Source organism: Pterocles gutturalis, unplaced genomic scaffold, assembly GCF_000699245.1.
Source record: "Pterocles gutturalis isolate BGI_N339 unplaced genomic scaffold, ASM69924v1 scaffold40531, whole genome shotgun sequence".
Lineage (NCBI taxonomy): Eukaryota > Metazoa > Chordata > Aves > Pterocliformes > Pteroclidae > Pterocles > Pterocles gutturalis.
Window position 1 is genome coordinate 6,846 of NW_010101846.1, and position 24,083 is coordinate 30,928.

The 24,083-nt window shown below is 45.4% G+C and overlaps 1 protein-coding gene across 1 annotated transcript; it reads right to left on the minus strand.

Annotated features, from left to right (window-relative positions):
- Positions 1 to 113: 113 nt before the first annotated feature.
- On the minus strand, positions 114 to 8,020 carry FAM222B (family with sequence similarity 222, member B). Its single transcript, XM_010084707.1, has 2 exons — positions 7,893 to 8,020; positions 114 to 2,274 (listed from the first exon to the last, which is right to left on the minus strand). Exons 1-2 carry the CDS (start codon positions 7,972 to 7,974, stop codon positions 695 to 697), a joined length of 1,662 nt encoding a protein of 553 aa, XP_010083009.1. The 5' UTR covers positions 7,975 to 8,020; the 3' UTR covers positions 114 to 694.
- Between the last annotated feature and the right edge of the window lie 16,063 nt (positions 8,021 to 24,083).

Here is a 24,083-nt window from a genome sequence, read left to right on the forward strand (position 1 = left end):
CCCCCCAACCCCCGTCCCCAAAAAAAAAAAAAAAAAAAGTGTCAGAAAAATCAGCCAGAGACTTCTGGCTTTGGACAAAGTCTAAACAATAAATGCGGGCGTCTCGGCAAGAAACAGCTGAAAAACTTCTTCCTATATTTATGCCTAAATACATACCCCTAGCTAGCTCTTCTCAACTTCGCTTCTTTTTCAATTAAATAGGCCTCTAGACAGTGCAAATGGTCAATGTTTAATGCGTTAATGAAATGGGCTTTCGAGTTGAAAATAAGCCCCTGCTTCCTGACAAATTCCGTTGCTCTTAATCTTCAGAGGAAATTGAGATGGAAATTTAAGCAGCTACACTACCTCGCTCTTTACGGAGCTGGCGAACAGATGCAGCTGTGAAACCCTGCAGCAACTCGACATCAGTCCGGCAAGTAGCTACTAAGCTAAGGTGAAAGCTGCACAAAGGGGATTCTGCGGTGAGGAAACAGCTGTGGCGTGAAGTAGTGTAATGAAATTCTTTGAAACAAAAAGCATGTTAAATATTTGATGCATAAAGGAGATAGACAACGTGTAAGCAAAGCTTTAACAGTATGTCTTCTTCCAATGGTCACTATAATGATCACACAAGTTTGCAAGTTAAAAATGCCTTGCTTATTAATTAAAATTAAGACTAAACCTATAATTTTTTGTCTGTGAAAGTGACTGCAGCCTATCTATACCCTGGGTGTTGAATATGAAGATTTCGACTATCGGTTGGTTCAGGTGCTCGGTTCATGGGAGGCCGATGGACTTTTCCCAGCACGGCCATGCTCTGATCTCTGAAGCAGGACTGCTGGAAGTCCCCGCTTAGGTAATCCATGGTCTGCATCACGTTATTCTGGCTGGATGGGCCAGCTCCAGCTCTGTAATGAGTTCCTCCTGCGCAATCTAGCGGTGCTCCTGCTGGCTGTCCCCCGTGGAAAGGCATGGCGAGGTCCTGGGACCCAGAGCTGTCACTGTTGGGCGTGGGCAGGATGTTGTTCCAGATGGGCTGGAAATAGTGCCCGTTGGTGTATGGCAAGGGTCCCTGCAACCCGTTCACAGGCGGAGAAGGTGTAGGCTTCTCGAGGGGGGGCTTCAAGCTGAACGACTGGCCCATGCACAGTTCTTGAGGGTAGTTTGAAGTTTTGCCAGGAAAGCTCTGCCCTGCGATCTCTCTCTGAGGGTGCTTCCCTGCGAGTCCGGCGGGCCCAGCGGCATCCCCACACATTTGCTGCAGATGCGCGAGCTGGTGCTGGTTCCACGCGACCGATTTGATTTCGTTCTGGTAGGCGGGCGGCACCCTGTTAATATTCACCATGGGCACGTTCACAGAGGCAGAAGGAATAGCAGCAGCAGCATGATCTACAGGGTTTACTACACAGGAAGGCATGGGTGTAGGGACATTGTGAGTAGATACCCTGGTACTTGCATTGATAAGCAGGTTGCGACTTATAGGGCTGGGGTTTGCAATCTGTCCCTCACACACTGAGGTAGTGCTAATGCCAGCTCTGGCCTGGCAGAACTGGTTAATCTGGTGCACAATGCTGCTCAGGTCCGGTGGCTGGTTCTGCTGCAGGGTGGCAGCCATAGAGAGGGGGATGGTTGAGGTAGACACGGTCACATTCGGCGGCGCATCTGCATCCGGCATCTTTCTGCTTCCATGTAAACCCGGCTGCAGCAAAGGATTCGGGGGGTGCTGCAGGGTCTGGTGTGCCATGGTCTGAGGATGCTGCAAGCCCTGCGGCTGCTGCATGTTCTGAGGGTGCGGTAGCGTCTGCGGGATCCCCTGAGGGTGCGGTAAGCTTTGTGGCTGTGGTATCCCCTGAGGGTGCTGCAAAGTCTGTGGCTGCGGTATACTCTGGGGGTGCGGCAAAGTCTGTGCATGCTGGAGAGCCTGCTGGCGAGCAAGCGCCTGGGGGTGGGTTAAAGTGCTCGGTGCAACGTACGGGGTGGAGGGGGGGTTCATCATCGCTTCCGGCAGCAGGCGCGCGCGTGTCCCGTCAAAGTCTTTGATAATTCCTTTCGCTGGAGATTTGACTATCGCCAGGAGGCCTGTTTTCGTGGTGGCCTGAGACGGGTAGGGACTGTACCTCTGGCCCGAAGTATCAAGTCCGTTCACAGTACGGCGTATGTGTTTCCTCTGGGGAACCTTGACACTGTTTGGAAAAATTTTTATAGTCAGTGGATTGTTGGCGACCTTCTTAGCATAAGCATCCAATTCTGCTGGGGTAGGATACTGTGCAGATCTCATTTTCTGTGTAGTGTCCCCTGCGGAGAAAGGAAACTTGTCAATACCGATTCTGGTAAGCAAGCGATCAACCCCAGAGCAAGACAGTTGCACAACAAGGGTAGAAAATCTCCAAGGAATCAAGAGGCAAGAACTTAATCTTCCCAGACCACGTACCTCATCCCCTTTATTACCTGGTGACCACCACAACCCCCCGTTCAGCTGAAGGCAAGACCTGCCCAGGGGAACAAAACCAAACCAGTGTTTTGATCAGAGCATGTCTGCAGCTGGACAAAAGCAGGTAACGTGCTATAACATCGGACTGTCTCCAGATTGAAATATTTCTCATGGCTAGCAGTAGTAGGCTATTTGCTATTCTCTCAATTTAAGGCTGCCTGTCCATGGCTCTTCGAGCCATTCGCAGTATCTTTACCGTGTAATTCAGAAATCAGAAAGTTATGAATTAAACATTAAACCCGTGTAATGCTGAGGTGGGAACCATACGAAGCACTTCAGCTCAAGCCTCCATTTACATCCGAGTCCTCTTCAAGATGCTGACATCTGAAAGCACTCTGAGTGTCTTTCTGTCCATTAGGAAGCCCTTGTCAGTCCAAGTTCAGCAAATGGAAGGCGGCTACACATGCGTTATTTTACGGCTTGCAATTATTTCTTCAGCTGAATTTTCAGTGAGGCACCTTGCTAAGGACAGCATCCACATATCACACAGCAAAATTACGTGACTACCCCACAAGACTGAAACCATGCTACTCCCCAGACACAGACAAAAGGCTTCTGGAGACAGGGGTGTGGTTTCACTCACTCCGATTTACCAGATACCTACCTTGCCCACAAGCTCAATCAGAAATCTAGGGAAACGCTTGTGCCTCTCACTATAATCATACTCCAAGCAGAAAGTTGGGCTGTTCCCCTCTGACAGCTCTGCTGCTTAACTCCTCTGGGACTACTGCTTTAGAAGTGATTTTATAATCTCCAAATAATGGCTTGCAGCTTTGACAATCATTTTGCTTTTGCTTGACTTTTACCTCCCCCCGCCACCTTGCAAACAGTTTACTGGAAAAAAAACCACTCATAATTCTTGCTAAAATTTTCATCATCTCCATGCCATCTGCTGCTGCGCTGAAAGAACGGGAAACGTCCACAGCCCCAGAGCTCCCCAGCCCCGCATCTGACCCTCTGACCCAAGGAAATCTAATGCTCCAGTAAAGAGCTTGATGCTCCCAGGCAAACAGCCCTTCCTCTTGAAAACCCACTTCTGATTCTTTTAAGCAAATTGCCTCCAAAAGGTTCCTGAGCACAGCTCAAGGCTGAGTACCAGCCATCTCTCTCTGCAGCTTCCAGCCTTCCCAGGTGGGGGGGGGGAGTGGCACTGCTCTAAGAGCACTCCCTTTCAGAAAGTAAGGGCCAGAAAATGGAAAACAGGATGGATACCAAAAGAAAGGATAATTACAGAAATATTAAAAATATCTTTTATGAAATAAGCAGCTGTGCAAGCAGGCTGTCTTCCATCTCTAGCACAGCACGTACCACAGCGCTGGTTATACTCTCCCCCTCTGTGCTGTCCAAACACCGGCACATGCCGCCCTTTCTCTTAATCAAACAAAACGCTTATTTGATACTAACCCAAACATCCCCTGGTCATACCCCTGTACCTGCCGCTGCAGGCAGGTGGTTTGTATCTGTGCTTCTGAGCAAGCTGCTACGCTCCTAACAGAGAAAAGAGCCTCCAAATGGATTCGCCAGTGCTACCTTGCCTCGACAGCCATGGCCTCCATGAGCTTCCCAACCTTTCTTGTTAGTGTTGCCCACACCCACTCAGTTCTGTTTCTTCCCCACTAGATGACCCTTGCAACTCACCATGAATCGGAGAAGAACCATCAACAACAGACAAAGGAGTCCGCTCCTGCATGTAGGATGGTTTATGTCATGGCCATCGTCACATAAAGCTTTTATTTTCAGATGGAAAATTAAGTAGACACTTTAAGACACCTTTCCCATCAAAATTTCCCAGCCAGGTTTACATTTCTATAGGCATATCAGCAAATCAGGTGGTAAACGCTAACACTGAACAGATACACTAAATATTCTTTTACTCACACACCAATTGTTCTGTTACACAGAGACTGTGGTGGAAGCTTTTAGAAAGCAGCTAAACCATCACTGCTTGAACAGGCTGCGGCTGTCGGTTACAGCGCATCTGAGATCCCGAATCTGGAAGAACTCCTTCCTCTGATGAGAGAAAATAACCCCTCAGTCATGAAGTGACGCACCAATGTCACTTTGTCATCCTACCAAACGGCAAACCATCTCTAAAATGCCTTGGACATGATCTTCTGAAACCACCCGTCGTTTCAAACAGAGCTCGTTTTGCGTACAGTTAACATTATGCTGCTTTTACTACGGACTAACTCAGCCGTGCTACTTAGACCTGACCAAGGTCTAAGTGTCTGAGTGTCCCAATGTGCTGCTTAAAATGTGCTTTGCTAGCAGTTCCATAGGCAAGGTTCGATGACTGTAATAATTAAGGCAGCAAAAAATTAGGAGAAAGGCATTAACAGGGCACACAAGAGCCTGAATAGCCCATACAAATATCCTACAAACCAGTAAAGAACAATCAGGTCTAGTTACTAAGTGAACGGAAAACTAGCTAGAATAGACCGAAAGGAAATGCTGGTATTAGAACACATTCATCATTCACAGGCAAGCGCAAGAATTCTGGATCAGGCCACAAAGTGATGAGGAGGATGGCAGATGGAACAAGCTGCATTAAGAAAACAATGGGATGAACTTCATGAAGTTACCTAACGGTAAATGCGAGGCAGAATACTTCTGTCCAAAAGTAATTATTTTGTGTTTATTATAAGGTAAAGTTGTACGTATGAGCAACTACCCCAATAAACCGGTGAACTGCAAGTTCACGCTCCCGTTGATCCCGTGGCAACCAGTTCATCTGGTCACACTCCTGTGCGCGGCTCACCTCTGGAGATATTTTTATCATGGAATGAGATATATTCTCTGCCTCACCTCAGCACTCATCTAACATCTTTTAAGCGCATTTCACATTATGGCTTGAAAACCCACTGCTTTTAAAACTGCCGATGGTTCGATTTTCATGAACATTAAAGGCAACACAAACAGGCCTTCAGGATCCCTACCTCGATGAGAGCATCTGCATTGGGACAAGCGAAAAACAGCTGTGCCCCTCTTCTGCATCAAAACCTCAACGGCAGCCGTTTCTCTACAGGCTTTACAGAAAGAGCCCTCTCCCCTGGAAAGGACTTCAGTCTAGCTGATGACCCCACACTCAGCCCCAACCTGCTCTTCCCTCTTTTGTTTGCCCCCCACAAAAGCTCTCCAAGAAGCACCTTTCACTTTGACTTTACAGAACTGTCACGAAAAATCGCCCTTTTTCTCCCTGTTCAACAGCGGCTGCGGACACTGCCCAGTCTTGCCTCAAGTATCCCGCTTGACTGGTCAGGTTTATACTGGTGTCATGGGGAGGAAGGAGAAAATATCAGTGCAGAGTCAGTGAGACATCCCCTGCATGGATAAGGACAAGTTTCAGGGTTAGCCTTTCCTGTGATGCAGGCTGGAATTCAAAGAAAAACATGGAAATTGGAAGTCCTGTAGCGATCAGTTTCTAAAGGAAAAAATATGTGCATATTGATCTACAAAACCCATACTATCATATAGTTGCATAGACTATCTTTAAGAAAAATGCCTTTTATTTGAAAGTGAATTTAAAAAAAGGTAATTGAGCTAATGCGGATTTTTAAGTGTTAATAAAAAGTCTGATCCAGAAAAACTACACTTAAAAATTATTAATACAAACACTGTAAGTCTAAATAAAGGCTATCCTGTGGAGTTCTGTGCCTTTTATAAAAGCAACAGCACCATTATTAAAGCCTGCTTCCAACCCCCCATCAAAAGTCACAAGTCACCGTTCATTAAAAATGCTCATTAACTCAGCTTTCCTTTGGCCAGGGGCTAGACCACTTGTGCATATACAGCACAGAGAGAAACGCACCAATTAATCTTACACACATCTGCAGCAGGGGTGAGCGAGGTCTGTACCAGCAGTTTCATTTTCCATATAAATCAGAACAAACCGGAGCAGCTGAGCATTACCGCTGCCAGCCAGTGCCTGCCAGCTACTTTATGTCCTAAATTATTTTAAATGTGGTACCCGAAGCTCTTCCCTAAGCAGGAGCCAGCGATGCTTTCAGCACTGGGATAAGCAGTTCTCAAACAGCATCAGGTACCATCAGGTTAAGAAACTGCCCACATACCAGCACGTTGCCTTGTAAATGTGTAATTAGCAAATACCTGATTTATGCACAGCTACCCTCACATGAACCTCAACAATTTGTTCTCTGCCTGCCACCAAAGAAACTTCACGTCATGCGAGGACCGAGGCACGTTCTCACCACAGCAGCCTACCTTCTGAATGAGTATGTTTCGGTCAGCAAAGCTCGAACTGGAAACGGAAAAGAGAAAGGAGAGGAATGCCCAGTTTCATCTAAAGAAGTCTTTCTGTGAGTAAAGATTTTTACTATTGCTGAAAGTGTCGCTACAATTACCAAGCCCGTGGAGTCGGTGTAAATGCCATGCAAGTGCTGTGGGGGAGCACACGTGTGTAAGTGTCATTCACCTCTGGCAGGACTTCAAGCACGTCACCCTTCATTGCAAAATTATCTTACCTATTTTCAGTAGCATCACAAGTCTTAACGTTATAGCAATTTTAACTGCAACTGGAGGATAAATTACTCGGTTGTAAAGAGCAATGAGTCCATCATCAAACTGAGGGTACAGAGAACTCCCAATGCATGTTTCAAACACAAGAGACAGGTCACAGCCCTAAGACTCAACTACACAGACCTTATGTAGACACCTGGGTATTTCTGAAATTTCAGCTGAACAATCAACTTGCAGCTTCAGCAATTAAAAGGAGAGACAGAGTAAGATTTGAAGAAATCTCTAGCCAGTAAACTTACACTCCCAAGCGTAAGTTCTTCTTACAAATACTAGTTCAACTGTCAAAAAAAAAAAAAAAAAAAAGGCTGAAGTTATCACAAATGAATTATCAGAGTACTCTGCAGACATTTTCAGAGGCACCAAAGAGACACCACAAAGAAGAGAGAAACTTTGAACTTTAGTAATTTGGGCTAGATCACTAATATTTGCAGTATATGCCCCAGGTATGTAGAACAACAGAGCTGCTGACCTCAAAAGGTTTGTGTTAGCCTGATCCAACTTTCATTGGTGTCTACGAGTAATTAAACGAATGGAAGTGAAAAAGAGTCAGGAAAAAGTTGCGTTAAGAAGCAAGTCAGCTGGCACACTTTTAGCACAAAATGTTTTCAGCAAAGAGGCAGAAATCTCACAGAAACCTCGCTTGCATTTTGTCTTGCTGTGGTTAAAATTAACCTTTACAAAGCCAGGAAGGGGGGGTGAGCTTGCTGCACACACGTGAACCTTCACAGTGATTTCTCAGAGCCCTTACTGACAGATGCCTTGAAGGCATAACAAAAGACTCTAACATTAAATAGTTTTTCCACTGTATTCCTAAATGTTTATGTCACAGCTGTACCAGAGCCAGATTTAACAGTTAACCACATCCTGCAGACAAAACGTCACTCACATTTCTGAAGTCCAGTGTTCATCTGCGTGTAAGAAAGAAGCTGAAAGGAGAGGTCACCTGGTCCTGGCAGACAGGCCAGCATGGCAGACAGGCACTAACACAACATGGGGCATTCACTCCTCTGCACACTGCAACAACAGAGAGACAATTCAAAGTTATAATACAAGGAGGAACAGAGAAAAGAAAGCGGCAAAGAGCCATCCCTGGGTGAAGGCCTGACCAAGCACAGATGCGCAACTGCTGCTCTGGCCCTTAACTGCATCTCCTAACGGCAACGGAAATACTTCAAGAAGTGGGTCATCTGCGGGGTTAAAGCTAAAATAGCTGTCTCGCTTTCCTCTGCTGCTTGACACGCAGAGAATAATCCATAACTCTCTCCTCAGATTTCAAAGGTGGTTGTTATGAATGGCAAAGAAACCGCCATCATTCATTTTACTACATATTGAAATGTGCTGGCCATCTACCAGGTATAGCCGGAACGAGTCCTCCGGAGAAATCCTGTCAACTGCTCTTTTACATTTAATAAAAAGGCATGGCATGCATAAATTGAAGGCAAAGCATGCAGCACTCTGCCTTGTGGCAAGAGTAAGCTGCATGCTACAGCTTGTAATTTCTGTGGTCCATTAGGCTGAAAGACGAACGGCTACAACTTCATTTCATAGGAGACTCGCTAACCTGCCTGGCTCCGGGTTAGACAAACTGCGAGATGTGCCTTCTGCACAAAGGAGCTGCGGAGGTGCCGCCATCCTCTACTCCAGAGGTTCAGCATTTATCAAATCAAACCTCGAAATGAATGCACTGAGCCCTGAAGCTCTTTATATATGAACACTGCACAGCTACCCTCAAACCCCGTCACTGGCGTACAAATACAAGGGGAGGTTTCCAGCAACAAATCCAACTCAGGCTCAAGGTCTCCAAAGTTACTAGGATTATGGAGAGAAAGCTGAGCTGGAACAAGGTCTCTAGAGGCCACCTGGTCCAAGTCCCTGCTCCAATATCCCCAGCACAGCTCCTGGGGCAAGCCACGGCCAGCCATGAGCACTTTGGGAAGCTCTAGGAAACGGGGTGGTTGAGCCAAGCTGGAGGAATCAGTTGACTTCTCCTTGCCCAGATCTCCACAAGCATCAGCGCTGCTCTGACAAAACACCAAGGGAGCAGCTGGAAAGGGCTCGGGGTGTTACATGGCCCTCAAAACTTAGAAAAGTTGAAAGCTTCAAAATTAATTAATTTCAGTCATTGTTTCAAAACCCCAATTAAAACAACTGGGGAAGCATTCAAAGATCAAGATAGGTGAAGCAGAAAGCTTGAGAGAGAAGCCACAGCTGCAGAAACCCCACAGAAGCCACTTGTGACAGAGTCACACTGCCGAGGAGCACGTAAACGACGTGGATGAAACCTCGGGGTGACACCTGACACAGCAACGTCAGCGCTGCGTCCCGGACAGCACCCCCTCCTGCGTGCTCCAGAAAGCTCTGACAGCCCGTTTCTCTGCAGGGATGTTTTAAAGACTTTAATTTGAAACCTAACCTCAGACTACCATCGCAAGTCAGACCACCCAAGGAACACTCGCACCGATACAGCGAACGGTGTGGACTTAAAGCTTTCCCGTGGCACAGCAATTACTCACTGCATAGAATTCATTAGCTCCTTGTTTGCATGCATCTCCTCGGTTCAACACACCAAGGCTGATCTAACCAACGGCCCAGAAATCTTGTGTAAATATTCATTTATGAAAACTTCTGCACCGTCACTGTGTGAGTGCTCTCAAAAGCTGGCTGAGCATTGCTGACCAAGCCCTCTGGGTGCCACTGCCACTAACAATTAAAACAGTGAATGTCAGCTTGACAACATCACGCTATTGCCCGTTCACCCTACTCACCCAGAGGAACAAGACTCAGTGCCGTGAGAAACACGCACGTGACCTCACCAAGCCGCATGGCCGACAGCGCGACAACCAACGGAACACGTCTACATCATCCTCCACTCCATCCCTAGGAGACAGTCATGACCTGCACTACCAGAAGTCCACGATACGTAGTTGTAAAACCTTGTAAAACAAATCTAAACCTGGTTTTTCATCTCGCCCTCTGTAGGAGATGGAGTTCTTTGAGTCTCTCAGAGGTGGTCAGAAATGAGGACAGAAGACCTGTCATGTCCACAGCTTAAAGGACTGAAAAGTTGCTTGACCTTCATAGATGAGATTCATACATGACTACAAGTATGCAATGCTCAGGGAAACTTTGCACACAGCCTATGGGCAGCAGTTTCTTGCCTCAAATCAAGCCCAGCAAGACCAAAAAGACAAAATAAGAATCCAGCTCCTTTTAATCAGAAGGCAAAACCACTGCAAGTTGCCAGAGCTTTATCTGAGTAAGCAACAGAAATAGTCACAGTCAGCAAGAAAAAAAAAAATTATAGTATTTTCCTTTTTTCCCCTCATCTTGTCAAGTTCAGAAGACTGGCAAAACCAAGACCTATTTCTCAGTGAAAAGCAGACAAACAAAATTAAGAGCCTCCACCGTAGTCAGAGAGCACCCAGATCACACCATTCCCTTATCCACCTCAGCATCTACCTCTTACTCCAGCAATGCCTGACACCAGCCCAGAATCACCTCCTATCCCTGTGTGGCCAAAGGAGCTCAGTGTCCAAAACGCTGCTTAACCGTCGGCAAGTTTGTGTGCAGCCCCTAAAGAGGAATGTGCTGTGCGGCGCAGCACCGCACTCAACGCGATACGCAGAGGGTTTGCTCACCTGCTCCGTCATTAACGCTCATTACAGCCTGAGCGTGTAACTCCTTGAGTAAGCCTCTTGCTGAAGTGCCGGGGAGAGGCTCAGCGCCACACACAGAGCAATAAACACGATAATGGCACATTAGGAGAGAGAACAAGTGATTAAGAGTGGTCACAGCATTCAACTCAGAAGAGCCAGGCTCCTGCGATAAGACAGCAGTATTTCCTTGAAGGTCAAAACACGTATTTACAGAAGCTTTAGCTCCAATACAGAGAGCAATGTTTCAGAGAGGGCTATAAAGGCAAGTTGTTCCCGCAGGCAGATAATCATTTTAGGCCATGCCAAAGGTTCATAAAAGACTGGGGTGGCAATAATAATTTTAAAGGAAATACTGGACTTAGAAAAATCATTTTAAGTAGAAGCATAAAATCATTCTTTTAGCTTGATTTGCAATAACTAAATTGATGCCATCTAGGTCACTGCTGAGCATTAAAAAAAGAAATTCAGACTTATATAGAAGTGCTGACCATAACTCCACCGCTGATTCCATATTATAATTAAAATCCTGCTCCAATTTTTATTCTTTATGAAATTAATATATTTTTCAAATTGAGATCTCAGTATTTGAAAACAAATGCATTTGAAATATTCTTACAAACAAGCCTGTTCCTTTTTCTTTTCATTATAAATTAATTACCATTTATTCCCTTTGAGACACTCAGCACCTGACTACTACTTTCTGACGTGACTCTTCTTCAGCACGAGCTAGTGCAGACAACTCCAACACACCACCCGGCTAAAATGAACCGAAATCCCCGACACGGACTGCATTTGGGACTGAGGTGAGCATTAATGGCTGTCTCAAACTGTTGCTCCGCACAGTCTCAGGTTGGTAGCGCAGGATCCTGACACAAAGACAGCTGGGCCCATCATTCCCTCCTGCACTCGGCTTTATTGCTTCTAATTAGTCCAGAGCAGGAGATAAACTGAACTTGGCACGTCAAGACTTCTCACTAGCAGACTTGGCTCCACGGCGGCAACTTGTGTGGGCACCAGCACCTGCAAAGCTCCCCGCAGGGCTGCTGCCCCAGCCCCTCCGAGGACGGGCGGTGGGTTACTGGAGCGGGCACAGTTCACCGGGAACTGATGGGTTTTTGCACTGACCAGGCTCAGAAATACCGTCATCCAAACCAGTCAGCTGCAAAGCGGAGAGCAAGGTGACCAGCAGGCTTTGGCACCCAGCGATGGAGGGCAGCTGTAAAACCTTACCTTTACAGCGTTTAAATTGTATTTTCAATTGATTCTGTATGCTGCCAAACTCAGCATAACGAGCTCTGTCTTGAAAATATATATTAAAAGATAAAGTATATTTCTAGAGGAAAACAAGCATTAGATTGGAATAAATAAATAAATACCCCTCTTTGAAGTGATTTTAATCTAATCTGGCTGCAGGATATAACCGTAACAGCACACGTACTGCAGGATGCTCTATGAAATAGTTAGCAGGTTTCGACACATGAACAGATTTTTTTTTTCTCCTAAGATTTATTAATAATTAAATCAAAGCATGTTAAGCTTAAGAGGGATTTGCAGTGCTTGGGATTTGGGGGTAACTGTCACATCCCCCAACGACTGTTAGGTTCAGCCTTACCGGCGCATCAGGGTGTTTTCTGTCCAGGCAGCACAGTGTCCCCTGCACCGATTTTCAGGGTTAGTCCTGCCATCACCAAGGCTCAGTGGGTGGGACGGAAGAACTCACCTCCACCCACTGCCCGGTGACACCCTCCCTGCAGAGCTAAGAATCAATTCCAGTAAAACTTACCATGATGGTGCCTTTCTGGACTAAAAAGATACATTATTTTCTGGCTGGCATTCAAAGTTTAGTATTGCCTCTGCCAGACACAGTGCTCCTCAGGCCAGGGGGTATTTTACAAGCTTGAGTAAAACCTAGGTGTAAAGCAACTCGGTGCTACTAGGAAATTTCTAATACTCTAACACAGCTTTATCATTGTATAAACAGACCACATAGCCAGAGTTATTGCCAAGTTTTTAAATACGCCAGTCTCTGAAGCTCCCAAGAGGCCTTACAGGGTAAGCACACAAAGGAAACACTCCCCACAAACCATTCCCGGCCAGTGAAATATGGGAACCTGAGCTGGTTTAGACGAAAGCAAGCTGGTGAAGTCTAAAGTTAGGTTCCTGAAAGTAAACACGCATGTCTGAAATTCCACGATTAACTGCGGGCATGTTCACAAAGCCTGGGGCCAGGAGGAAGCAGGAGCATCCACCCACACACAAAAGAAAAGCTCCAAACTATTCCAAGTTTCCAGCACCCTGGGGTCCCGTAAGCCGTGCAAGGGTTGTTAGCGCTTGCGGCTGGCTGATACGCTTCGCTTCTCCTCCTTATTCACAAGGTAGCCCCGTGAAATTCCATAACCGCCGGCGGGATTTATGGCAACCCCTAAGCGCACGCGGCACATTCCAAGTTCAGCATATCTAAATGCTGCAAACAAAAACAAAAACTAACTCTGGTTGTGAAGTTTCTTTGGTACAAATGTCTGTAAGAGCTTGCCAGGAAACGTAATTGAATCCGGGCCAATTTTCATGCTCCAAGGGAAACTCAGTGTCTCATTTACCCCCCGGCAGGCTGCTCAAGACCAAATGAGACTCATTCCTTTTTCCTCTCCCAAAGAAACCTAAAATCTTGGGCTTTCAAAAATTTGTTTGTGTCAACTGCAGACACTGAACCACCCCCCTGCCAACCTCAGCATTCAATACGATTCCTTCCAGTCAGCCGTGCCTTGCCTGACAGCGTCTAGACTGATGCTGCAGGCTTCCTGCCTTTCTCCAGCCCTAAAACTCCCCTTTATTCTTGGGCACTTACCAGAATGGCCCTTTCCCAGGACTGCTGAAGAGCCAGAGATAAATCTTACCGTTTCCTGGAACGAAATTACCAAACTAGCACTGTATTCATCACCGGCTGGTATCACATCCTCTTAATGTTTTATAAATGGAAAACTGCAAAATAATGTGCAGAGAGGTAGTCTTTTGAAATGGCAATAAATCACAATAGCACCGAGTGTTCTTGGGGATAAATAAATAGGAAGGCTGAACAATAGAAAGTTGCCTTTTGTAACTAGCGGAGCGCACCGTCAGCATCTGCCAGCGCAGGACCTTTCGGCTCTCTGCATTCAGGTGGACCTTTCGTAGAGCCCTGCAACAGTTTCGATCAAAATCAATTTTTGTTTCTTGCAGTTTAATTAACTATGATTTTGCTTGTAAACCATTTCACCTTTTAGGCTGACCTCCATTTATAACATTACTCAGGGAACAAAATTAAATAGTTTGGAGGGGAAGGCAGAGAGAATGTCAATGTACGTGGGGTGCATCGGGAGATGCTCCTCGCCCCGAGCTGGGATGGCAATGCTCAAAAAGGAAGAAAACGAAGAAGCTTTGGGGTAACAGCACTTATGTTCGTATCGTACTCCTTATGCCCAAAGGCTAAAGGCTTCCAGGTTAGCAATTTTGAACAGGATGTAGCGCAGTAAAAAAAGCCAAGGCGGCGGCTCTCGGCTCCAGGTACTGCCACGTGTGACACCAGCTCCATCAATTCCCCTCCTGGGGTAAAGCCGCAGCAAGCTCAAGGTTATGATCTTCAGAGTTTAAAAAGCCTTTTTTTAGGTCAGTCCCAAGAGATTATGTTAAAACACAGTACTACGCATCTGCTGGAGAGTAGAACAGTTGGCTTTAATTGTAAGATGGATTTTTACATAGCTTCTGACCTTTCATCTAATTGAGGCCTAAAGAAGAAAAAAAAAAAAAAAAGAGGAAAAGCTACACGTCACTTCAGTTATTAAAATCCATCAAGCTCAGACTTTAGCCTTGGGATAATCACAGCCAAAAAATTGACTTGCAAGTAATTATCACTGCTATCTGCAATAAAAGTTAATTGGACATAATTGAACTAAAGCCTGAATCTGAATGAAGCTGTTGCTGGCAAGAAGCCTGCTCCTGCCTGCACTCTGCAAATGAAACTGCTAGCAGTAAAATGGACAAACACGGGGCTGCTCCCACTGCAAATCACTGCGCAATTCTGCAAACAGCTCGTTAGCTGGGCCAAGATAAAGCCATTAAGAGGGCCAGGCCTCACCAACACACCCTTCAACAATACCCAAACACGGCGTAGAGTTTCAAAAACAAGTTTCATTTTTACTGACCTCTTAATTACATGGACTGAAACATAAGATTCATGTCACCTGATGCTGGTTTCATCAGCCCCCGAATGCTGTAAATACCGGCACAAATAATGTACTTTTTGAACACATAAAGATACCAACTCAAAAGGTTTTCAGTGCTGATCATTTACCACCTTCATGCAGTTCAATAGCCTTTCCTGTTGCAGGACCAGCTTCTTTCATCTCCGCAGCGGAGCAGACAATTAGCTGCTTTCTGTGCTCAGCCCCTGCAGGTGGCTGGGGGAAGGGAGCGTCAAACTGAATTCCTGCTCATTAGTCCATTTATATTTTTCATTTTTGTTAACTAACAGACCAGAAAGCGGTCATCATCCCCCATACTACTTTAGAACTTCCTTCCAATTTTAATTATTAACACTCTGCCCTTCACCAAAGCATATCAAAGCACTTAACAAACATTACTGAAGCCACATAACCACTCTGAAACGGGCAAAAATTGCACGCAAGTCCTTTTACAGAGGCTTAAGATTTTTTGACCAGATTTATGTTAGAAGACTGAGTTCCTGATTATGGGCTAGCCTATGACACAAGAGATCGAGGGAAGTATCTGGCTCACCACAGGTTCCTGACGTAATTTTGGATGAAGTATTTAATCACCCGATGCTGTGGCCGCTCCTTGTTGAAAGGACAGCAGCGAGTGATGGTTTTTTACCCCTGAAGACGACCGTGAAGATAAATGACACTGTGGAGCATTCAATACCACCTTGACTTCTTGCGTCAGGCTTACAAGGTCACGGTCCAGGCAGTCTCACGGGGAGAAGGGGAGGCAGACCATCCCTCCCTCTCCTCAGCACCAATTGCTCACCATCGCTCCTCCGCGTTTCACGGCTCAGAACAGAACTTCTTAGCTCAAGAAAGCTGCAACGGAGAACCAGTGACATCAATTCCCTTTCATGACCCAAATCAGTGGCTTATTTTACTTTGCTCAAAAACCTCACCTCTTTTTAAGCCTATTTTTAGATTTAACTCCGTATTCTGCAACGTGGCAGGAGCTGACAGACAACACAGGCGTAAGTAGGTCTTGCCAGGTGTTGCAGGCTGCTTCTAAGGTGAAGGAACGATGTAGAAGAAACAAGTCAGGACGATTGTAAGGCCTGGCCAAAGCTTCAAAGGAGTATTTCTGGCTGTGCTTAAAACACATATGCTAGTGGTCAGTTATGAGACAGATGAGATATTGCTTTTACCACGGGAACATATGCAAGAAATAGGAAAATCGACCTGCCTGAAGTCAAAAGCGTTTTGAATAACTTTGTATCTGCCTCCTCTGAATTTTCACTACATTAAAGCACTCTGACCTTTAATTTTCTTTCTCCTTTTATATGGAAACTCCCCACTCCGAGTTTTTAATGCTGTACCGGTGGGAAACAGGGATGAAGAAAGGATCTGGGCTGTATCTCAGTTACGTTTCACAGGGTGTAAATCTGCATGGTCATTCAGGAGAGGGAGCAAAGGATGCTACAGCTGAACGGGGCAGCTAAGAGCAGAGGCCAGGTAAACACAGCGTTGTCACCAAAATAATAACCTGACTTACATTTGTATTTTCAAAACGTAAACCAGACTCCCCACCCGTCACTGTAACATTCACAGATGATACTATTTACTTCAAGATACCGAGAGGCGCAAACAAACATTCCTTCCTCCAAACCATCCATTATCCTCGGGGCAAACTAAACCCACCTTCTTCCTACACGCTCCAGCAGCATCTCTAATATCACAGCAGCTACTGTAAAACACGGAACAGACTTACAGACACGAGTGTGGATGTTTCCATGTGAACATGACGGTACTAAGGTTAGCTGCGATGACTTCCACCCAAAGCAAACCCGAACAACTACCAAACTACAGGGTGCCGCTAACACATACCCCAACCGGTCGCACATTCCCACCAACAGACATTCTCCGTCCTTTTACACAACTTCCTTCTGCCTTCAAGTGATAAGAAACCAAAATACACATTGACCCCTTTCCCATAGCGGGGAGTCTGCAGTTATAACCTCAAAATTATCAGCAAGAACGTGCACCGCGTGGGTGCTATGTGCAGCTTTCCTATGTGTCCAACGTCTGTGAGAAGCAGGAGGTTGTAATTCTGGGGTTTCCTTTACCACAAAGGACATGCAAGAGCTGTGAGCTTCCTCATGCCACTCTTGGCCAGAATTCCTCCCTCTCCACTTTCTTACCTTCCCAGATCTGCAAAGGAAGCTTTTCTTAAGTACAGCAAACAGCTGCCTCGGCAAAGGGGAAAGGAAACATGAAATACTTCCCTCTCCAGTGGCTGCTTCGCACAGATCACCATTATTATTCTCTTCTCTCATTCCCCACTTACTCTATAAAAGCCCAGAATTAGAGACTTAATCATGACTTACAGAAATCCTTGTGGCTGCAGGATGACAGTTTTTCCTTCTAAAATATCGTTAGAAGTTACAGATTATGACAGTTCCCCGAGTAGGAAAGCAGCTATCTTCCCCTGTTTATTACAAGCTGATTATTTCAAAAAACATTTTTTCAGAGCTAACTTTGAACAAATTTTACCTCCATGCAACACACAAACAACAAACCAGACATTTGTTAGGTATTGAAAAATATACTTTGAGTCTTGTTTTAAAAATAGATTCACTTGAAAAATGAAAAATATTTGCAAATAAAATGAGGCAGAATGAATTAGACTTCACACAAAACAAAAAACTGAACTCGCATATTAAGAAAAAAAAATAAAAAGTGCCTCACTTGCGGACCAGGTGTGCTGGTGGTGTGTGAACACCGGCAGGCTTACAGGGGGATGGATTTCAGTTTGCACTGGTTGCGCACAGGTACCAGTTAGACCTGTACAATTACACGGACAGCTGTTTGGTTTAGTGTTTAGCTCTTTGGATACCGAATTAAGGTTCCACATAAGGTGAAATTTTAACAGCCTATTTACAAAGCAAGTGGAGAAATATACATCAGATTTTGTGATACAAACTGGAGATCTCTGTCGAATTGTGCAAAGTGCCAGAGCTTCCCGCCGGACCACGAACACATCGGCTCTCAGATACACGCTTTGCCGTTTGTAAGGGCAAGATAAGCCCTTCTTCAGCAGCTGGAGATACTGTGCAGCCTACCATAAAGATGAAAAGTATTCTAACAACCTCAAAGAGAAGCTGCAACACAAGTACCAAACTCTCACCAGCAGAAAATACAAGTCATCAGGTGAATACCAAAGAGCTGGACCAGCGTTTTCCCGTCAACCTTCAGACCGAGGTGCTAGTGCCCCGCTGGCTTGTCCTGACACAGACCCAGTGTCCTCACCAGTCTTCCAGGAAACTCAAAGGCCATCTCATAACAACTCAACAGCAGAAAGGACAAGAAATACATTAATTGGGAGCTACTGTAAAAAATCTCTGCTATTCTCAGTGCTTTCCTGAGAGCATGAAAACCGGCCAGTTGCACAGCTGGGAGTTCAAAACAACCACAGGGAAAGCAACACGAGCGAACAAGATGTTCTCAACACCTCTGCACACTACAAGCATCAGAGATTTTTGTCTGCAGCCCTGATAAAACACTTCATTGCAATCTCAGCTTATTCCTTTAGCAGCCACCAACACATCATCTTTATCCAAAGTTCACATTCACAAAAGATTTATTTTTTTCACGGTAAGTTTTATTGCCTACAGGTGAGCAGGAGATTTTTGTTTGCTTTTGTGCATCCTTCCTCCTTTTTCTTCCAAAAAAACCCCCAACAAAAAACAACCCACACATATGGCAATAAATAAATTGTACGGACAGGACGCAGAGGCAGTTGTAACCGTACTACAGTCAGTGAGACATTCCTCTGCATGGTAAACACAACCTGGCTGCGTGGGCGAGAAGAGAACAAATACTGCTCCTGCAGCCCGTACCACCGTACCCCAACAGCAAACACAGCACAAACCCGCCCGCACCAACGCCGAGCTCCCGCTAACCTGGGCTGCAACAGCCCTGACCTCCACGGAGCATCTCGAGGTACAAGGCAGCACAACCCCTCTGTGAGAGTCTGGCCAAGTGCACACTCCCGTCAGTTACTCAGGCAATCCCCAAAGTATTGCTTGATTTTAATTTCCAGACAATTTGTCTTTCCAACCGTGGAATTGCTACAGTCAACAAATTCAAAAGGTAAATTTTTCTACCTTCAATTAACTGCATTAGTACTGTTTATAACTATGTGATTGATAAATGCTCTACAGAAGCTGTAATTAATGTATTTTTTCCTTGGAACACATACTGAACCCCTTGGCGCTCAGACACTTAATGAATAGCAATTTATCAACTTGCTTTGAATAGCTGGATCTGACTCCTTAATGCAGAGAGAAACACACTTTGCTTTAAGCACTACTACTCTCAAAACGTAATGCAAACCACGACATTACAAATGCCGTCAGACAGTTCGGATTTTGGTCGGGATGACAGCGACCAGAGTGACCATCTCGCTGAGAAACCGGGTATGATTTAGCACAGCTTAGCTGGGATCCTCTCCCCCAGGATGCTGTCGAGCAGATTTGCAGATGTGCTTTTCCAGGACGGAGGTCAGGAGTGCCTCCTCAGGACACTGGACAAAGCTCCAAATTCTCCCATGCTCACGTGAGCAGGAACCTTCTCACCGCTCCTTGTGCCGAGCGGTGCTGGCACGCTCGCTGATAAGCAGCAGCTCAGCATATTTCAGCCTGGACATGTGTTCAGCTGCTCACAAAGCAGACAAAAATAAAGTGCTTACAAGAGTGTTTGAATGCTAATTTCTCAAATTGAGTGTTGCTTTGTATAGTCGACATATGCAAAAAAAAAAAAAAGTATTTAGAAGGAAAGGCTTGACATCACAGAAAATTTTCTGTCAGTATTAACCACTGGGGGGATTAACCAACCTTCAAAGCCTAAAATCTGAACTCACATTTCTGGGAGTATAGGCTACAGATTTCCAGTACAGAAACTGGTCTGTGCTCCATGTGTCAGAGTGAACGTAAGGATCACATATGTGCAGGGTCCTGACACAAAGGCAGCTTACAGTGCACATGTAAGTCTGTTTCCCATTCCTACAGTGTCTTGCTCTCTCCCATTTGTCTTTTGATGCAGATAAAAAAGCCGATGCAGATTGCAACTGCTGATACAGAGAAAGGCACAAGACACAGTGCGCCTTTGGACTAAGGGAAAAAAAAAAGGACTCAGGTCCAGACTGCTAGAGCATGTCAAGAGATTGTCTTTGAAACTACAAAACTAGAAATGAAAGCGCTGCGTTTTTATTTGATTTGATCAAAGCGACTGGATGGGAGGGGGAGAAATCACATCCTACAGATGCAGGCTAAAATTTAACTACTTTACACATAATGTGGGACCAGCTGATCCCATACAGACAAAAATAAAGAGAGAAAACAAAGAGGTAAAGTCACTCTCGCTCTGAACACACTGCTTCCACAGATCACTGCTTCAGGGTCTGCCAAAGAGCAACAGGAGCCCATTTCAAAGCCAGAAAGACGGAGGAAGCACATACCCAGCACTCTCACCACGGGCACCCTTTTTCAGTCTCCAGTGAAGAGCAGAGGAGTGAGCTCCTGTCAAATCAGAGAAAACATACTCGAAATGCAATGGCTTTGGAATAAATAACCAATTACTCCCTGTGCAACACTGCTCCACCGATCTGTGGGACACCAGCAAACCGTGACAATCTTCTGGAGGGGGGCTTTGTACGGCAAGCTGCAAAGGGACAAGACTGTAATTCTTGAACGGAGCATCCACTCCAATACACACTCAGCACCGGGAGAAAGAGGCTTTGCAGAAGTACAGATTGCACTACAGGTAGCAGCCTTGCAGATCCCAAGTAGCAGCACAGAAGAAACACATACCTATAGATGCCATGCTCCCTGATAGACAGGTTTTAAACTATCCACTGGGTAGACTGTCTGCTCATGGAAATTTCTAACTGCAGAAGGTGAACCATTTTGATCGCCTCTGGGCTGAAATGATCCAGGTCTTTGCCTTTCACTAAAAATTAAGCAGAAGTCATTTTAACAAGTGTTAACAGTCTTACACAGATCAAAAAGCTCTCCAGATGTTTATTTTAAATGAAATTCAGAAGCCAGTATAAACCAGATTTTAAACACTGAATAATCCTTACCATAATTTGCATGAGAAAAACAGGAAAAAGATTCCATCCTGCTGCTCTTGAAACTCTCCAGGAATGTGCGGGGTTAGATTTTGTTCCTAGACTCTTCAGATGAGAATTTGAAATGTGAACAGCCCCCCACACCGCAATCTGACGGCTGTTACGCATGTTTGTCCACCGCGCTATATGCTTTGATGGATGCTCAACACACACATACGGGGACATCCCCCATGAAGGAAGCCTTTGACCTTCCTCACCAAGACTACTCAAAATTATGTATTGGATCTAAAAATGTCAGTCCTAAATCGTCAACTTCTTCTCATCTTGCTGCTTCACTGAATGCTTCCCGATTGTGCAAAAGCAGAATATCCAGGCACCAGTCTGAGTAGCTGGGGTGTTAGGCTGACAATGTCTCCGGAGGGAGGAAGAGAAGAGAGGACAGATTGCCAATAGCTCTGATGCCTCTCTGTAAGGAAAGCTGCTACACAGCAAGAGAGATAAATAAAGAGGGAAAGTAACACGACAGGGAACTTTTACCAAGGTCACATCAGGATGCTGAACACTACCCATCTGCAGGAGAAGATTTAGGTGCCTATTCCACCACACATACCCACTTGCTTGTTGGCAAAAACAGTCCTCATTAAACCAACCAGTTTAACCATGAGAGGAGAACATTGGGAAGATTATATTAGCTAACAAATACAAAAGCAAAACCAACAGAGCCAGTCCTGGATGAGCATCCTTTGCAGGAAAACACAGCCTCAAGGCATGTGCAGAGCCCCTGCACAACTCTGGAACAGGCAACATGGGCCATCTCAGCCAAAAGGATGGACAACTCCACTCTGAGCAACACTAACAGCTCCTACCTTGCAGCAAAGAGGAGATTCTGGACCCGTTTGGGCAGGAGCAGAACCAGGATCCCATCTGAAATGGGAGTTTTTATGACTCCGCTGCTATGCAGGGTTACCTGCACATCGCAGTTCCTCACTGCTTTGAAATCAGGGTCGCGGACACGTGGCACATCACCGCAGACAGACCGTACCTCGAAGAAAAAGCCCTGCCCTCAAAATATCAGTTACTGCTGTGCCCTTAACAAGAGCGTTTCTTGCCCGTTTCAGCAATCTGAAAGACATGCTGGGCAAAATTTCAAGCAATGACAAAGCTATCTTATCGCTTCTGTGCTGTTCTCGCTACACAAGCCCCTGATTCAGCAGCATGTAATAAAATCTTCATTTGCATGAAAAGCACTCTCTGATCACAAAGTCTTCTGTTCGACAGTCCTCTTCCCATCTACAGCATAAAGGTGCAAGCACCACCGTCATTTTGCTGGTGACTAAGGTGGAATGTTTTATTTACGCTTGATTTGGAGAGGCTCTCCGTGTTTTAATACAATCTTTTCCTAAAATTGTAACAGTATTTTGGAATAACACAAAAGCTGCACACATCCAAACGAGGCAAGCACTGCAAAGTTCACACACTACGCTTCCACCTGCACTCTCCACAAGCGTGCCACGTGAAGGACATTTCCTATCAGCACATGGTGACCATCAACAGCTCTAAAATGTCTCCAGCATTCAACAAGTCCAGTCTTTTCCAGTTTGCATTTGCAGTGTTCAGTGTCATGATATATAGCGCTCGCAGAGGATATATTTCAAAGGAAGGAAGGTGCAGCCATGCAAAGAACAATGCTCTGCCTGCAACAAGATTAATCGCTGTCATGGGAAAGCAATAAGAACAAGTATCTTCTTATCTTTCTTTACAAAGGGACTGTTAAAGCTTAACTATGTTAGGAAACTTTTTCCTTTGGACTGAATCACGAGCCCAATGTATGTGGGCAACGCACATACCAGCATATGCAATTAACTGGCTCTCTCCTGATGCTGCGGGAGAAAGTTCACGCTTTCAGAGGCAGGCTGAAGCCTTCACGCAATCAGCTTGTGCCATCTCCTGATAAGAGATCTCTCACCAAGGCCAGCCCCAGCTCCCTGCCCTGTGCCAGGCAACACCACCTCCCACTTCCACCTGTTTCCCAGTTACTCATGTCCCACATCTACACCCTGAAACCACACCAGGCTCTGGGCAAACTCAGTCAAAGCAGAAATACCTTTCATCACGTCAGCAGTGCGGACCCCATTTAGAAACCTTTTCTTTCACGTTAATCCAGTGCCAAAACATTACGACGTATGCTGTGCTGATCCAGAAACGGTGCTAACGATGCTGCTGCCTCCTGTCTATCACCAAACACCCAACGCAGCGCGTGGCCGTGCAATGACGGCTCTGCGACAACAGGCACTTTAAATTGGGCAGCTCAGCAACACATGTACGCTGAATTTTTGAGCGAGCTATTCTAAGCTGCTTTGCTAGCAATTTCTGGCCTGTACAGTTTGAAAGCACACGGTTCTGGCCCTCACAAAGAGCAGACCTGTAAATGACATCTTGAGGATTAAGCTGATTGAGATGCAATTTGCCTAGCAACCATTCATTAAGCAGAGTTCAGAAACAGGCCAGCAATCTATTCCACCTCCTTATCTGAGCAGTAAACAGATAACAGTCTCTACTGTGTCCTCTATGCTCCGGTTCAGACACACTGTAAACAGATTTTTCAGAAGTTTAAACTCCTACAGTAAATCTCAGAGAACAATCCTGCTCTCCAAACACGAGGGATTCGGTTTCACCGAGTGCCTTACGAGCGTGAAACAGTTCTAGAACGAGGGTAATGCAAATCAAATTGTGAATGCACTCGCAGTTCCTGTGCCTCCAATATTTTCTCACGTTAAGCACTAAGAGCCCATCCTAGCTGTTAAAAGAAAAAAATAAAAATATTAATCACACAAGCATTTGGCATTGCTATTCTGACCACTGAAAAAAACTCAATAAAAATCTTATTCCCTTCCTTCATCTTCTGGAAGGAATCGACTGGCACTCCCCCTTTCAGAGAAGAAAACAAAAGTCACGTCCTCCCTCCCATTAACCATTTCTTCCTTATAAAATAAGCAAGACAATGTAAACATCAGCAGCAAAATCAAACCAGTTACTTCAGCTTGAAGAATTTATCTGAAGAAATTAAGTAAAATCATGACTTTGCATTATTGTTTCCCTAC